The sequence below is a fragment of the Urocitellus parryii genome, chromosome 3 (genome assembly GCF_045843805.1).
Source record: "Urocitellus parryii isolate mUroPar1 chromosome 3, mUroPar1.hap1, whole genome shotgun sequence".
NCBI lineage: Eukaryota > Metazoa > Chordata > Mammalia > Rodentia > Sciuridae > Urocitellus > Urocitellus parryii.
In genome coordinates, this window is record NC_135533.1 from 57,646,168 (window position 1) to 57,664,167 (window position 18,000).

The 18,000-nt window shown below is 37.6% G+C and overlaps 1 protein-coding gene across 2 annotated transcripts in view; it reads left to right on the forward strand.

Moving 5' to 3' along the window:
* Nucleotides 1-443: 443 nt before the first annotated feature.
* Nucleotides 444-18,000, forward strand: part of Reln (reelin) — a 452,281-nt gene continuing 434,724 nt past the window's right edge. For both annotated transcript variants that reach the window (XM_077796721.1, XM_077796720.1), the window contains exon 1: nucleotides 444-821. In XM_077796721.1, coding sequence (XP_077652847.1) covers nucleotides 596-821 — 226 coding nt within the window. In that variant the 5' untranslated portion in view covers nucleotides 444-595. The remainder of the gene's footprint in view (nucleotides 822-18,000) is intronic.

Consider the following 18,000-nt stretch of genomic DNA (forward strand, 5'->3'; position numbering starts at 1 on the left):
CACTGCAGATTCGCGGGCTCAGTGGCCCCGACAGCGCCCCCGCTCCAAGCAAGGGCTTGCACCCCTCCCTGCCCTTCCGGATGCTAACCGGGCGCGGGCCGGGGCTCCGGGGAAGCGTGCGTCTGTCTTGTGCCTCACTAGGTGACGCCTAGAGAGCCCGAGGGGGCGGGGGACAGGCGGGTGCGCGCGCACGCGTGCGCGCGAGGCGGCTCGCGGGGGCGGGGGAGCGGCCGGGACACGTGTGGCAGTGGCGGGGGGGACTCGGCGCCCGGGGCTTTAAGAAGGTGTGGAGGGGGGCGGGCGCTTTCCCAGGCCTGGCCGAGGGGCGTCGCGCAGAGGCGGCGGCAACGGCGCACGGAGGCGGCGGGACACCGCGCTCTCAGCGCCCGCAGTCCCAGCCCCGCGCTCCCGCGGCTCAAAGTAACTTTGGGAGCCACCGTCTCCCTCGAACTTCCCGGCGGGGCTCTTCTCCTGAACCCGTTCTGCTCCCGTCTGCCGCTTTCTCGCCTTTCCTCCGCGTGGCTCCTCGGTCCCGGCGTCTCCAAAACTGGATGAGCGAGCGGCGCGAGGGGCGCGCGGCGGCGGCGGCGGCGACATGGAGCGCAGTTGTTGGGCCCCGCGGACTTTCCTCCTGGCACTGTTGTTGGGGGCGACGCTGAGGGCGCGCGCGGCGGTGGGCTATTACCCCCGCTTTTCGCCCTTCTTTTTCCTGTGTACCCACCACGGGGAGCTGGAAGGGGATGGGGAGCAGGGCGAGGTGCTCATTTCCCTGCACATTGCAGGCAACCCCACCTACTACGTACCGGGACAGGAATACCATGGTAGGTACCACAGCATCTTCGCGCCCTCCTCCTCCCCAGTTCGCCCTCGAGCGCAGCTTTTTATCCCCTTCCCCCTGAGGAAATATTTCAACAAGAATCGTGATAAACCTTACCCCAGCGTTGCGTTCTGTTGAGGGGGGAGAGAACAAAGTTAGTGGAGAATGGAGTTGTGAGTTGGGATTTGTTCTCCACCCATTACACACTCCCGTAACACATCTCTTCATAATGAACTGGTGCTTGTTCTAAACGCCTGAGAAATAGTGGAGGCTGGCGTCTTTCCCCATCACTCCTCATTCTTGCAGCTGAAACGTTGAATGAACCTGCACATCTTCCTTTCTTAACCCCATTACTTGGATTTCAGACCTTTGTCCTGCTCCTGGTCCTCTCTGGTGGGTCCTGGGGTGGCGTTAAGGCTGTCACTGTTATCTGCCAGACAGGCTGGTGACAGATTGAAGCGTCCCGGTCTGTGGCAGCCCCATGCCACCCGCCTGCCCACCGCGAAGTTCCGGCTGCTCAACAGCCGGGATTCCCTCTACTTCCATTCAGTGTCAAACAGCCCTCCTGAAATGGAGCGGCTGCTTCCAGCTCTATTCTTTAAGTCAGTCTTTGAAATATCAGCAATTGGTGATTTTTCTGATTTCTCTCTTTTAACGTGGTGATTTTTGTTAGCATTGTCTTTGTGATGTTTAGTAATGACTTTGTCTTTTATCTAAACAGCTTTAATTTCCAGGTAGGAGCTGAAAGCCCCTTATAAAAAGAGGATCCCTTCTTAAAAGGGATCATTATGCAGTCCTTCATCAAGGTGAAACATTTTTGAAGAAGTAAAATTTACCTTCAAGAAATGCAATTTCATGTAGTGCATGTATTTTAAGCTACAAGTTGAGTATGTGAAAAAATAAAAATACTGTCTATTTTCTCTATTCCTGCTGGGACTTCTGAACATTTCACATCTATGGAGCTTTTAAGTAGTGACAGGCACTATTTAATTAGAATTTCAATGCAAAAGTACTTATACCCAATCAAATAGAAACTATCATCTAGTAAGCTCTTGTCATAGTTTCTTTCCCTAATAGGCTAACAGGTATTGACATGGCAGAAGGTAATCTGTGGGGTGCTGGAATGTCAGACATGCATGTAAAAATTATAAGAATCCTTTAGAGTTTTCTATTTTTAAAAAATTTATATCTGGTTTAAAATTTTAGCCTAAATAAATGCTTCCTAGATGTTTAAAACACCACTTTCACAATTTCCTGTGACATGGTGTCAACCTTGTGTGTGGAACTTTATAATTAATTTTGGAAGATTAATTCTCTGTAACTAGTCTTTTCTTTAATAAAAATACTTACTGCATTCTCTTCCCCAAAACAATCTAGTGCTTTTCTGGGGTCATGGAAATCTTTAAATTGAAGGATCAGCCAACAAGATGGCAAGCCAGACCTAACTCAAAGACTGATTGATTGATCCTGTCCTTACTTTGTGTGACCCTTAGTAAAGGTGTTTGCCTGTTCTTACTTGTGAGTGAGTGTGACAGGTCACTGAATTAGGGTTAGGCTAAAAGGTATGATTGTCGGGTTGTGATGGAAGACTATGTGATGATACAAAGTCTTATTTTTTTTCCTGTTTTCAGCATCCTTTGTAGAGTGAGTGCCATGTAGAAAACTGAATAAAAGCATTAACATATGCTATAGCTTTTGAATTTACTCTGCAGTTAGCAAATGAACCCAAGAGTTACTTTAATTATATCCTTAAGTCTAATGAAGAATGAATATTATAGAATAAGAATAATACTTGAAATCAGATATTCTGGGTGGGGGGAGTCAAAACTTCCACCTCTTTTCTGCCAACAAAATAAGTAGAGAAATTTTATTATTAAGTTGAAAGGTCAAAATATTATAAACTTTGAGAATATATCAAATTTTAAATACCTCATACCTGTTTTATCGGGCATTTAAATTTTTGAACTGTTGGTAGCTAGAGGCCTTCAGTGAGAGTTTTTCCTGTAAAATGTTCTAAAGGTAGAAGAAATTGTTTAAAAATGAAGTAATGCCAATATGTCTCTTTTAAACTTTTGGAAATTAATTTTAAAAATTAATTATATAGCATCTGTAAGAATTGACTTGCTGATAGGAAAACTTAACCTACCATACGTTTATGGTTAGCTCATTTCAATATGTGACAAAAATGGAAGGCCATTTGGCCAAAAAAAAAAAAAATCTACTTAAGCTAAGAAATCTGTAAAATGTTAGCTTGAAATTTGATTTCTAACTTTCTTAATCTAGCAGGTATCCTGGAAAAATCAGTCCTGTCTATAATTTCCATTGAGCTCATCATTTGAATGAATGGTATTTTGGGTGGAGAATTGATAGTTATGAGTGTTCTTTTTTTTTTTTTTTTAACTAGAAAGAATGCACTGAGATAGAAGTGCATTATCATAGATCAGTCGGTGACCCTCTGGGATATGGTCTGTGTGACAACCTAGAAAAAAATGGTTCAAAATTATAGGTTCCTGTATGTATCCCATTTATTTAAAGATTTCTTTGTGTCAAATCTTTGACACAAAGTCAAAATATAGTACTAAAGAATGTGAAGTTTGTAAGAATTAACACAGTTTTCAAACATTAAGTAGCTTATCCATCTATTTGTAATATCTGTGGCTTTATCAACAGTGTGTGGTTACATCTAACAAACCTCATCTGTTAACAAAATGGTATCATTTGGTATCTCTGTTTTCATCCTCCTGTATGTTTTAAATTCTGTTGTATATGACTTTCCTGCGGGCACTGTTGGTCATGATGAACTATGATATCTTTCCATGAATATACTATGAGGTAGGAACTCAGCAAAAAAGAGGTATCATGTATATCATGTTGAATTACAAAGGCCTCAGGGTTAGAACTTTTTTTCCTTGGCATTTTTAAGGGGCGGGGCACAAATCCTAACATAGGTCAATTTCTATAATGTGGTTTCCAGGCTCCAAACCTGGATTTTTTTTTTCCGCCCCCAGAAAGTTTCAAGTGATGAGAAAATAGGAAACAAAAACCTGGATGATACACTCAGGTAGCCATTTCTCTTTCCCAGAAGTGCCCCATGCACTGTTCTCTCCTAGGGACAAGCTCAGTATTGTCAAGGGGGAGGGTTGGGTTGAAGTCTGTCCCCTCCATCTCCCATAATACTCCCTCTTCCTTACTTGCACCCTCAGGTATATACCTGCCATTTTTGTTTGCAACCCTTCTTCTTGGCCTCCAATTTGTCAGTATTAAATTCTCCCCCAGTTTTATTTGCAACTCTAGAAGGACTTTTTTTTTTTTCTTAAAATAATGTTGGTAGCACTGAAGAGGCTTATATTTTGGAATAGAAAACCTTTTAGGTACCCCTAAAATCATTTCAGTAAGGACTGCCCTCTCACATGAATTACTTTACTCAGTCACCATCAGAAAGGAGAGGTCATTCCTTAGAAAATCATTGTGCATGAAAGCCAAGCAAAGGTAAATGCATCTGCCCAAATACTTGTGCTTTGGTGAAACAGTTTACCAGAATATCTAGAATGATCTAGAATCCCTGTCACTTTGGTGACATAAAATGTGGCAAGTATTGATTAACAGTGAGAAGTATGCTTTGAAATGGTGACTGAAGAGAAAAAAAATGTCTCCAGCAGAACTGAATTGGAGATAGGGCATTCTGTTTTAAAAGGGAGATTTTATTGTATTTTGTAAATCTAGCAACAATGTCAGTAGTCCTTTTATTCTACATTTCCACTCCATTATTTATTGGGAAAAAAAAAGATATGTGCGCAGGGCAGGACAATAATTTCCCTACTGCTAAAACTGAACATTTATCTTTAAAAAGGCATAATTAGAATAAGGATTAAGGGCAGTTTACATATGTTTTGAAATCAACTGGTTGTTATTTAAAAATCACTGTTCAAAGAAAGAACAGTGTAATGACCTTTCATATACAGGAATGATATTTATGTCAGACATGATTTTTGAAAATATACTCTTAGGTTTAATTGCTTTCAAAGGAATAAATTTATTATTTGAATTAAAGTAATCTGCTATGGCTAAAATAGGCATTGTTGATCAGATGTATGGTTCTTTGTCCTTTATATGTTTTACATCCTGGAATCAGCATATTTAAACTGTTAGAATCATTTGTCAAGTGCAGTTTATAAGTGAATTGCAGCTGTGTCCGGCTTATATATGACTATGAAAATTGGGCATTTTAAAGCATTTTGCTGTACTTGTCACATATTTCATCTTACTGTCTACAATTTATTTCAAACACATTTTACTGATGTGGTTCAGATTGTTTCTGAAATCATAAATCTTGCCTAACGTAATTTATATTCTCCCTGTGTGTTCTAATTCTAGTCTTAAACTAGATCTTTAGAATCTTAATTCAAAACATCTTATTTAGGCAGATTTTTTTTTTACTTCATTCATAGCACTTCAGTACTAGAAATCATTTAATTAAGATGGATCCTTCCAATTTTTGTGAACTTTATTTTTAACAATATTTTTATTTTCATTAAAAACGTAAAAGAATAAAATAGGGTAGATTATTATTGCAATCATTAATATACTTTTTAAACAAAACTATCTAATTCCAATTTCTTTAAAAATAAAATGATGGATTTTTTTTTTAGAGAGTGAGAGAGGAGAGAGAGAGAGAGAGAGAGAGAGAGAGAGAGAGAGAGAGAGAATTTTTTAATATTTATTTTTTTTAGTTCTCGGCGGACACAACATCTTTTGTTGGTATGTGGTGCTGAGGATCGAACCCGGGCTGCACGCATGCCAGGCGAGCGCTCTACCGCTTGAGCCACATCCCCAGCCCCTAAAATGATGGATATTTTAATAAGATTTTAAAGTTAGTATTATTTCAATTTTTTCAGAAATTAAATTTATTCAGTAGAAAATATTTAAAATCTGTCTTCCTCTTGAGAATTGGTAAACTTTATAGAATGATCTGGGAGTCTTATGTCATGATTTGCATATTAAGCCACAATTGTTTGATTGTTTTCTGATTATTTTAAATGCTACTTTGAAATTTATTGTGTCTTTAAATCTTTATCAATAGTTGCTGATATGATAACCCTCTTATTTCAAATAGCTTTTGCTAAAACAAAACTTGAGTGACCAGTATAATTTGAACATTTACTTTTAAAAAATTTGTACATATACTCAAAACAAAAATATAAAGTTCTTAATGTGTTATGGAAACAAAAACAGTGGATTACCCTACACTCCATTAGGAGAAGAAGGAAGATGGTGCATTAGATTGGAACAGCAGGTTCATGATGAACAGAGAGAAGGAGTTTGTGTTATGTCTGAGTAATGACACATCACTAACAAAAAAGGAAATGCATTTATCTAAATTTGTGTTTCAAGAAACACTGGGGTTATTAATTCATTCCCTCCACCTGATTTTAAAGTCATTCAAAAAATAACCAAACTCTATGATTTTTACCTTATCAATTTTATTTATTTATTTTTAGTAGTATTAGTAGTACTGGGGATTGAACCCAGGAGTGCTTTACCACTGAGCTACACCCCAAGCCCTTTTAAAATTTTATTTTAGTTTGAGACAGGGTTGCTGAGGCTGGCCTTGAACTTTGATCCTCCTGCCTCAGCCTCCTAGTTCTGGGATTATAGGCGTGTACCACCACACCCAGCGATTTTATCAGTTTCAAACAAAGCCATTTTAAAAAACACATTTTTACAATTTGGGATTAAATTTTCAAATATGAAGATCCTAGGGGTTGAGGTTATGGCTTGGTTGTAGAGCACTTGCCTAGCACATGTGAGGCACTGGGTTCAATCCTCAGCACCACATAAAAATAAACAAATAAAATAAAGGCATTTTATCTATCTACAACTACAGAATTTTTTTAAAAAAAATTTAAAGGTATAATAACATTAAAAAAATCCTATGTGGCTGATTAAACACAGCAATGATGTACTTATGAAAAAATTCTTGGCTCTAAGGACATTCCTCATGAAGTTATCTTCCTTTGGTGTCCATGTGTGGCTCAGAGTAATTTTCACGATGCCTATCTCACTAAAGGCAGAGCTTCTGAAGAACTGAATGCTGTTCCTGTTGGTTACCTAATTATTTTAAACATGTGTGCTTCTCTACTATTTTAAAGATACTTTTTTCCTCTTTTATTAGTGGTAGGACCCAGGTATAGCAAATGGATTTGAGGATGTGTGTATAGCAGGTAGGTGAGTTTTTACAAAAGTGCAAATGTTGATTTGAGGTACAAAGCAGTTCCGATCATCCAAAGACAAAGGTAAGGTAATTAGGTAGCCTTGAATGCCACAAAGAGATAGTTATTGGATTCAGGCTTTGCAAAGTATGCTTTTAAAAACCTGGATATCCTTTAATGTTGAAATCAGATTTACATAGAAAAATAAAACTTTTCATTGAAGAAAATGCAACTTTATTGATTAAAGGACTTCTAGGAAAGCTGATGCATATTTGAAACAGCTGACTGTTGATTATAAAAACCAAGGGATGTGAGAAGGACTGATAACCAATAGTGCCACATTCAGTGTCTCTGCCTTTCCTGCTCTGTCTCCCTCTGCTTCCACCTGGTTCTTGCTCTCTCCTTTGATCCCTCTTCCTCCTGATTTCAATTTTTTTTTAGTTGTTGATGGATGTTTTCTTTATTTATATGCGGTGCTAAGAATCAAACTCAGTGCCTCATGCATGCTAGGCAAGCGCTGCTGTATCACTGAGCTACAACCCCAGCCCCTCCTCCTCGTTTTTCACATTATCTTTCCTTTTTCTTTTTCATTCTGTGGCATGGACCCCTGCTTTCCCTCTCTTTTTCTGTTTTCTTTTCTGCTTCACAACTCTGTTCTTTTTAAATTTATATCATCATCATCATCATCACCATTTTGTGCATGCTAGACAAGTGTGACAACCCCATTGCTTATTTTTTGTTTTGAGACAAGGTCTTGTTGAGTTACTGAGGCTGACCTCAAACTTGCAGTCCTCCTGCCTCAGCCCTCCAAATGGCTGGGATTATAGGCATGTGTCACTGTTCCCTGCTGCTTTTAATTTTTTTTTCTCTTTCTTCCCTTCAGGTTTCCACTTGTCACCATCTCTACTCCTTTTTTTCCCTTTATAATCTGAAAAATGTCACTGCATTTGTATAAACAATTATATTGATTTGCTATTGGCAGTAACTGAAGTGGATAAGTAGGCTTTATATAATACATTCTTAAAATATCAATTTTATCTTTCTATGAAGTACATTTGCTTATTTTTCAATTTATGGACTAGTTATTACTTAAGAAAAGTGGTTCCCTCCTCCTCCACTCTGAAATCTCTCAGAAGAATTTTCCAGCCTATAGTTGTTTAGTTCTGAGTTAGTTGCTTTCCTTGCTATCAGTTATGTGGTCAGGCTACAGAATCTGAAGTTTGTGCATAGAAACAAATAGGATGTACGTGTTGTAGAAATTAGAAACTGCACACTGAATTAGTTTGAGTCCAAAAGGCCACTCAATTTGGAGATATCTTGGAAGCTTGAGTGCTCCAAGGATTCTTCTAGTAAATTGATGGAGGCCTGACTTATCATCACTCTATCATTTCAAGTTGTCTCATGGCTTGCTGGTCTCATTAGCAAAGCTCTTAATTGTAGCTGTATAGCTTCCAACATAGTGATGCCATCCTTTTCCGGTTGTTGGCACTTAATAAAGGGGTCGATGTGGAATAAAGCAAAGAATGCTAGATTGAGAGTCAGGAAGGGAGGTACTGTAGTCTTTATTGAACATAAATCTGTTTTATTGTTTTGTACCATGTGAGTTCTAATGTTTATTTCAGCTAAAAAATTCAGAGATTCCATAGCCAAGAACCCAGACTTAGCAAACCTAAGCCCAGAGAGGTACAACAGTGTAGGTTCAAGCTTTTGCAGCAGACAAACATTTGTGGATATCTGGCTCTCCCATATGTTACCGATGTCTCTGTAGTAAATGAACTAACCTCTGTGACCCTGTTTCCTCACTTTTTTTTTTTCCTGTTTGTGATGCTAAGGTCCAAACCTTGGGCCTTGTGCATTCTAGGCAAGCACTCTGCCACTAAGCTATATCCCCAAACCCCCTTCTTTTATTATAGAAGTAATATTTGTCATATTTCAGAGTGGCAGTTACTAAAAAAGTCAATATAAAAAAAGTACCTCACACACACAGTAGGTAGTTACTAAGTGACAGTAGCTATCATCTGGTTCATTTGCTCTACTTGAAATAAGGACAACCTATACAGATAAGGGTTCCTCACTCATGTGTGTTCATTTTGTGCCTTGTCAGTGTGTGGCACATTTCATGTGAAATTTCAGATCCATTATATTGAGGAGGGTCACAAAAGTAGGACAAAGCTTTTTACCAATTGTGAATGATTAAAAAATGCTTCCCATCCAAAACTGATGTATGAATTGCCTGTAGTTATAGTAGAGTTAATTAGTATAGTTTTATCCAACCAAAACTTTTGTTAATTTAGACATTTCCTAAGCCAAACATTCCTATTTATTAATTATTTGTCTTGAGTTGATTGGTTATGATAACAACTAAAAATTTGTGTGTTTAGGTGGTTGTCTTGGGGAAGATGTTAAGTAAATACTTCAATTTAATATATTTTGTGAAATTCTATAACATATATTTCTACAAAGCTATGTAAAATAACTTTAAAATACAAATCTATTTCAGCAAAATTAGAACTAAGATTGATGTTGATAGTAGACCCAGAGTCTGCCTATCAGACTGCCTACAGAAACTAAGGTTCATGAGTGTTCAGGTGGTGAACTGGAAGGCTAATTCATTTACAATAAAAAATATACTAATTAGGATAAAAGCATTGGCCAGTGCACTCTGTCCGCTATACCAAAGTTAATGTTGGTAGACAATGACCATTATTAGTAGCTTGTATGGGAAGTGTAGAGTTAGATGATCTTAATGGCAGATTCCAGAATTCATAAGTTTCTTCACCCAATTTATGCCACCTGGTATTGTTGGCATCTTCCGTAGATATTATGAGAGGAAGATTGTCCGGTTTCAGGGCTTCATACTGCCTCATTCTGTAGCATATATTAACTGTTGTCTACCCAGTCATCACTAGAGCTCCCTCTCTTACTAATTGATTTTATTCAAATCAACAATATGTTCAGTTAAAAATATCTCTGAGGGCTTCCTTATAGCTCCATGTAATTCAGGCATATGAAGTATAAAGTCTGCTGGTTGTAATCTTTGGGAAGCTCTTGAGATAATTGATAAAGGGGATTTTTTAAAAGTCTCAGAAGATTTTTATTTTTATTTTTTTCTGTATCCTTATCTATTTTTTCTAGCTAGAAAATGATACAGTCATCTTGTAACCTTTTGGATAATAGCCACATAAAGGTTGATGGATCAGAAGTTTAGAGGAAGCCTGGATGTTTATTTATATCCTCAGACAGCTAGAACAGTCTTGAAATAATCTTTGGATTTCTTGGAAGAAAAGTTATCATATTAGGTCACATTTCTGTTATATGCAGCTTAATGTAATCATAATTAATATGTATTCTAAACAATGACCCAGTTGGCCTTCTCTTGTAGATCAGTTACAATTCTTGTATCAAGCTCTGAATTGCTCTGGTCCTTTTATAGGATTACTTTTGGTGACCTTGATGGAACTCAGATGTTTTCTAAGAAACTTTTGGCAATAAATTAAAATTTATTAAATCTTTAAAAAAATTCTCAAAACATCCCTTAATGTATGTTACTTCTGCAGGTGGCCATGATGGTACATTTCATGTGAACTTTTCTAGTTCTGCTTTGAAAAGGTAACCTATGCCTGACCTCTAATTTCTGGAGTTTCTCATGCACTGACAATGAATGCTTGTTAGTTTCTGCCACTGAACTTTATTTCCTGACTCTCCTATCTCTCTAAAATGCAGTGTCACCATATGTAAATCCTGTTGACATTTAAATTACATAGATGTGTGACATGGTTGTAAATCTGAGCTCTGCCTAACCTTCACCTTGTTTGTTATTGTTGGCTCAGCCTCCAGGGCCAAATCCAAATTTGTCATTTCTTTTGCTTGTAATGTATTGACAGAGGAAACAGACGTTTGGTCTTACCTGAACATGTCCTCTTTGAGTTTAGGCCACCTGGGTTGTGAATGTTGAGATATCCTATGGTCACAGTTCCAGTTCTTTTCTTACTTCCTTTGTTTGTATAAACACTTCCTGTACCCTCATCCTACAAAATATGTTATATGTCTAGTGTTTGTGATGGAGAAATATAAGCAGGTTACTTGGTTCTCAGTTCTTACAAAAAGTGGGTCCACATTTCTATATCGAGCACTGATAGAAACTGAAAAAAGGCAACTAACAGACTTTTGAATAATGAATTACAATAACAGCAAATCCTAAAGTAGCCCTTAATATATACCAGGCACTGGTCTAAATGCCTTACATATAGTAAATCTTGTAGTTCTCACTGAAACCACTTTTAAAGGTAGGTACTTTTTTTTTTATCTCCCTAATATGGATGCAAGAACTAAGTCATGGGTAAGTGTTTTGCTTAAGATTGCAAAAGTTCTATGTGGGAGTTCTCAGCCCATCTTGCTTCAGAATCTATACTTCAATGCATTTATTTTTAGAAATGATGATTATTTCTGGAAAGGGAAAATAATAAGTAATAAAAGTAATTTCAAGAAAGAGAAAACAAAACTAAAAGCTAATTCTGTTATTGAATCTTTAAATAAGATTGCAAAATCAAACCAGGAAGATGTTATTCATGTCAAAGAAGGCTGGAGTTCCACCAAGTTCATAGTTTTTGACTAGACATTGTTTTTTAGATAAAGCACAAGCAAAGATGTCATCTAGCTTATCTTCTTCTGAAAGTGTTAACATGCCTTTAAAGTACAATGGCAAACTAAAACATAAAAAGGTGATTTTCAAACTTATTCAAAATTTATTTTTAACACTTTGAGAATATAATTTTTGTTAAGATTTTAAGGTAAATTGTATAAGATTTGTTCTTTGCTTCACTAATAGAACTTGAATAGGACTTGAATATTAGAGGAGAATTTAAAATTTAGAAAGGGACATTTTAAGAGATTTGCATTGAAGTTTATCTGTTTGTGATATATTCCATTCTTTAGGAAGTCTTTTTGGTGTTATCAGCCTGTGAAACTGACTGATGTAGCATACAACGAAAGTCCTTGGTGATAACCCAGAGCTTTCTGAAATGTCTGGCTTGTTCAGTACTCAAAAGTCCTGCTCATACAGTGATATCAAGCCAATGGAATAACATTTACTTTGTACTTAACTTTCTAGGGTTATTTTTCATACATGGATTAGGTCTTTTAAAAAATTACTTTCTGTTTAGCTCATTTGAATGAGGGGGGAAACAAACCCCAGCAACCTCTAAGCACTCAGGCCCTTGCCTCCAAATAATTTATTTCCTGCCATGGAGGACATACAGGACTCAGCTCTAGATGTCATGCCTATCAGGAGAGACATAAAGCATGAAGGGTTGCTAGGTAGCGTCTAGTAAAAAGAAGCAGGATCTGCCCTTACCTGGTGCTACCATTAGCATACAAATGTTTCCTGATTTGTTACCTTTGTAGTTTATCCCAAAGTTTGACATCAGATCTGAACCAAGATCCATTGATCCCTGGTAGAAGTAAGATCAGAGAGCAGTGGACAGATTCAGAGCTGCCTACTTAGAACCTATGGAGGGCCTGAAGGTAGTCGCATGTTTTCACAAGGAGGAAAAAAAAAAAAAAAACTTTCATCATTGAACTTTTAACAACTCTAAGGACTTTGAACCTTTATAAAAATGTCACCCAAAATGTCACCCACATACAGATGTTTTCTTTTCTCAGTCTCAAAGGACCAGATCTGTTTTCCTTCTCTCCTTTTCTGATGTGCTATGCTAAATTGTAGCTCTAGTAAATCTCTGAGCTCAAGGTAGGCCAGTAGGAAGCCACAAGTCTGCTTACCTGATGATCTGACCTGATGCAGGCATTAAAATTTTTAGAGTATTTCTTTAAAATATAAATGGTTTATGCAAGACTGTTCATAGAAACTGAGGCAGACACTTCAACTCCACCTAAATTATGGAATATTTTAAGAAAACTAAAATAAATGAGGATTCAAAATTGGTATCACTAATGAGTACCCAAGGGATAGCCATCTGTATTCATTGAAACAAAATGCAAATACTCTAGAGATCAGACTCTTTACAATTGTTAAAATAATGCTTATTGACTGGGTCTGCATTGCACAGTGATTTCTGCTCATGCAAGTTGATTCTTTCCCAGCTGTAACAGTCATTCCCAAGCATTTCTACAACATAATGAGCAACAGGGAAGCTTGGCAAACTAGTTAGAATGGGAAATCTTGAATGAGTCGTGTGCTTGGTTGCCATCCTGTAGAAGCAGCCATTAATAGAATCCTATTCAGCCTTTGAGAAGAACATCTTGTCATTCAGCGTGGAGGAACCTAGAGGATGTTAATGCTAAGAGAAATAAGTGAGGCACAGAAAGACACACAGATGATTTCACTTTAATGTGGAATCTGAAAAAGCTGAGTTCATGGAAGTAGAGGAGAATATTGATTATCAGAGGCTCGAGCCTCTGAGGGTGCAGAGGTGTGGGTAGGGAGATGTCAGTCAAAAGATACAAAATTTCAGTCAGGAGGAATAAGTTCAAGAGATCTTTTGTGTCACATGGTTACTGTAGTTAGTAACAATATATTGTATACTTGTTATGAAATTTTAAAAATCTCCAGGGCTAGGGATGTAGCTCACTGGTAGAAAAGTTGATCCTCAATTTTGTAAACTAATGAGACAAATATATATCAAATTTAAAAAGACATCCATTACCTTGATTAAGACAAATGTTTACAGAAAAATAAACTTCTTTTTTTTTTGCCCCCCCTTGGAAAAGTGCTCTAACTCGAAAAGTTATGACCTATTAAAGATTGTAGCACTATGAAGTTGGGAGAGGTGGCAGGCGTGTGAGGGTACTCTGGTGTCCAGCAGCAGAAGTCAATTCTGGCTAACAGGCAAAAGGATTGATTAATGAAGGTGGGTTAGATTTGGAAGGAAAGTCCAAACGTGGCACTTACAAATGATGCCAGTGTCTTATGGCTGGGCATGGCGAACTGCTAAAAGTATCTGGATGGCAGCAACCAGGAGAAAGGCTTTTCTGGCCCCACAGTCTGGATGCATCCTTTTGACACCTTTCCTTTCTTGGTTTTTAGATTCAAATTCCTCAAACCACAAATCTTAGTGATTGGGCTGTAGCAGAATTGTCCTCTTGTCATCCATAAAGATCTAGCCTAAAGGTGATTTGCAGTTTGTTGTTTTCTGGGAGTGTCATTCTCTTCTGAGAGTTTCACATGGTGTGCAGATTGCCTGACTTTGTACCAAAAACCCAGGTACCTTAGGATGCTGTTGGCACCTCTTCACTTTAGACCATCAGGAATCTTAACATTCTGCAAGAGTCTATCAAAGGTAAATGAGTGAGTGCATGCCTCTGCCTTCACAGAGACTATAGAAAAACCATCTCTATATTCACTAGGAAAATGTCAAAATGCTTCTCTCCGTCAGGTTTCCAGGACCAGAGCAGAAACAGAACTTGTCTCCGATGATGAATCCCTCTTCCTTGATTCACTTTCACCACCTGACTTCTGAGATTTCATGCTCTGGCTTTCTTATGTCTCTGATTGCTGCCTCCTTTGCTGTTTCTGTTTCTTCCTGATTCTGCAGTGTTGGGTGCCCAGGACTCTGTCTTTTCTCCTTTTCTATTTTCATCTACCCTTTATCCCTAGGGATGTCACTCATTCTAAAGCTTTACGTGCCATCTTCATGCTACTGACTCCCAAATGACTTTTTTGACTGCCTTGTGCCTGCCAGTCTTACCACCCACCTAACATCTCTGCTCAGCTGGCTGTGGGAGCTTCTTGTCTCCCTTGCCCTGACATGCCCACACCAGCTCTTCTGGAGTACCTCCCTGCTCTATTAATGCCAGCTCAGTCTTTATAACTGCTTAGTCCTTGGATCTTTTTTTTCTAGCATCCACATTCAATCCATCACTACAGTCTTTCTGGCTGTATATTAAAAAGCACCCAGAATCTGCCATTGCTGCCATCGCCCCTCATCTGGGTATGACAGTAGGCTCCTCATCACATTCCTTGCTTCAACACTTAAGCTCCTTCATTCTAGTTTTGAAACAGTAACCCCAGGGGTCTGGTTGGAACCAGAATCATGACACATCTCTGCTGATGCCTAAGGCAACCATTCTTCCAATTTCCCTGAAAGAGCTCTAGTCTTCCTCTTTTCCCAATGAGCCATTGAATTTACCATTTTTATCAACAAAATTGCCAGAATTTAAATAATAAATTATTATTTTTATCCATATGATTAGCCACTCCCCATCTCTCTTTGAAAAAAAAAAAAAAAGATAAATGCTCTATAAGACCTGGCTCTACTGTCCGTTTTCTCATCTCATTTTCTTCCTTTTGCTCCTCTACTAAAAACATGAGGGCTCCTTTTTTTTTGTTGTTCTTTAAATATTGCAGCAGCTAAGTCCCACCTCAGGGCCTTTGCACTTGCAATTCCCCTATTACAATGCCTTTACTTAGAGAACCTGGTGCTTTTTCTCTTCCTAATACGGGTCTGTACTCAAATGTCACTTCAGAAAAGCCTTCCTTGACCACACTATTTAAAGCTGGATACCCCTTTTCCCTGGTACCCATATCCCCTGTTGGTTGCTTTATTTCTTTTCATATGGTGCCTTGCACACAGCAGGCACTTTGAAATTTTTTAGTTAATGAATCATGAACAAAAATAGCACTTGAAATCCCTGTCTGATATCTGTTAGAGCCAAAATTGTCTGAAAGTGATAATTCCAAAATAATCAAGAGAATTATTTATAAAGAGGGATTTGCAAGTATGATTTCTAAACTTTGGCCTTTTGAATCCATGATAATAATGTTTTTTTTTTTAAAAATCTGAAAACCGTATTTCTGCTTTCCCACCCTCCAGACTTACAAAATTCTCATGAGTTCTTTGAGATGAGACAAGGCTATTTATAGTATTTCATTGAATTGGCTTTACTTTAACTATAAGTTAGCATATCCAACAAAGTTCTCATAGCAATTAGTGACTGCAATTATTAATAGAAACTATAATAGATTAAGTTCTTATTCCCAGAAGCTTCTCTATGCTGTACCATAAATAAATCTGAAGCAATCTTGATGAATGGGTAGCTAGTTTGTATTTAAATTTTCATCTGAATGGGGATAAATAATGAGAAGGACAGAAACTAAAATAGCTTGGCTCCATACTCCACAGATATGCAACAACCTTAAAGGAAATATATAAAAATAGAAAGTAAAAAAAAAAAAAAAATTCTCCAAAGAAATCTTACAAGAGGAACGTGCTTGAACAGTCCTAAGCCCTTGGGTCAGTGACCTCACTTTATCTGTTAAATACTTTGCTTATTTTTCAGTTTTAAAAAGGTTTCTTTTTTCAATATTGATTTGAAGGTCTCTTTATCAGTGTTGGTAATCCCTGATAATATATGCTATAAGTATTTTTTCCCACTTTTCCTTTATTGTTTGATTTTTTAATCTTTATTTTTATTTACATATTTTTATTTTTTATCTTTATTTTAATTCATTTGTTTTTATTTTTTATCTTTATTTTTATTTATTTATTTTTATGTGGTGCTAAGGATCGAACCCAATGCCTCTCACTTGCGAGGCAAGTGCTCTCTCTACCACTGAGCTACAACCCCATCCCTTTATTGTTTGATTTTAATGTAATCAGATCCATCTATTGTTTCCTTCATACAGGATGAGCAGGACATAGTATTTACTGGTATGGTCTTTGGAATCAGACGTGTCTGGATTTTAGTACTGACTTTGTTACTGACCACTGCGCTGCATCCTGGCCCTATTTTGTATTTTATTTAGAGACGGGGTCTCATTGAGTTGCTTAGCACCTCCCTTTTTGCTGAGGCTGGCTTTGAACACACAGTCTTCCTGCCTCAGCCTCCAAGCTGCTGGGATTACAGGTGTGTGCACCATCATGCCCAGCCAGACTTTGCTACTTTTATTCTTAATAATTAATTCACATTATCCATGGTAGTTATATTCTGTAAAATCTCTGTGAATACTAAATTAGTGAATGCTGAACTAATCTAGAATAAATGTAAAGTTAAGTGCCTGTGAATCTCTAGTCACATTTTCACTAGTTGATCAGTACCTTACCTTGTTGCATGTATATTTCTTTTTAAGAACACCTTAGTAAATAAATACAGTTGATTCAGTAACATTGGACCAGCAGCACTATCACTGAATACCTCCAGTGCATACCTGAATGTATTGTCTCTGTAAGGCACACACTAACTAACATTTAACACTGTCCTTGAAGGCCATTTTAAATAGTGAAATCATCAAGAAAAAGCACAGAAATGCAAAAATGAGATACTCAGTAGATTGTAAAGGGGCACTTGTTTACTGTATGTGAGCTTAAAGAAGAAATGAGCCTTGTTTGACCTTGACTAGGGATGTTACTTCTGACTACCCATTTTTTTTTTCCTGCTCTTCATGAACATGGCCACAAATGACTAAGAACTTTGGAGTGTATGTCTTATTGGTGTATGTTAACTTTGGAGTATATATCTTATTGGTCATTTCTAGTATGTAGGACTGTTAATGATTTTTTTTTTAAATTGGTTGTTGATGTACCTTCATTTGTTACTTATTTATATGTGGTGCTGAGGATCGAACCTGGTGCCTCACATATGCTAGGCAAGTGTTCTGCCACTGAGCCACAATCCCAGCCCCTGTTATTGATTTTTTAAATGTATTTTGTATCTAGGCATCTTATTGAATTCTCTGAATGTTTTTGCAAATATTTTAGGAGGTTGATTTTTTTCCATCCATAGGAACTTTCTTTAAGGCATTTGAAATGATTAGAACATGATGGAGGAAAAGGGCAAATTGCACATAGTCCATAAAGGGCCACAACAACTTAATTTTCTGTCTTACTGAGTGAAATTTATTTCCAATAGATCATTAGGGCATGAAATTTTAGAATACTTTAGTTGGAGGAGTTAAAAACCCAGTTCATTAATTAAATTAATTAATTTTTAAATTTTTTTGGCGGGGGACTGGGAATAGAA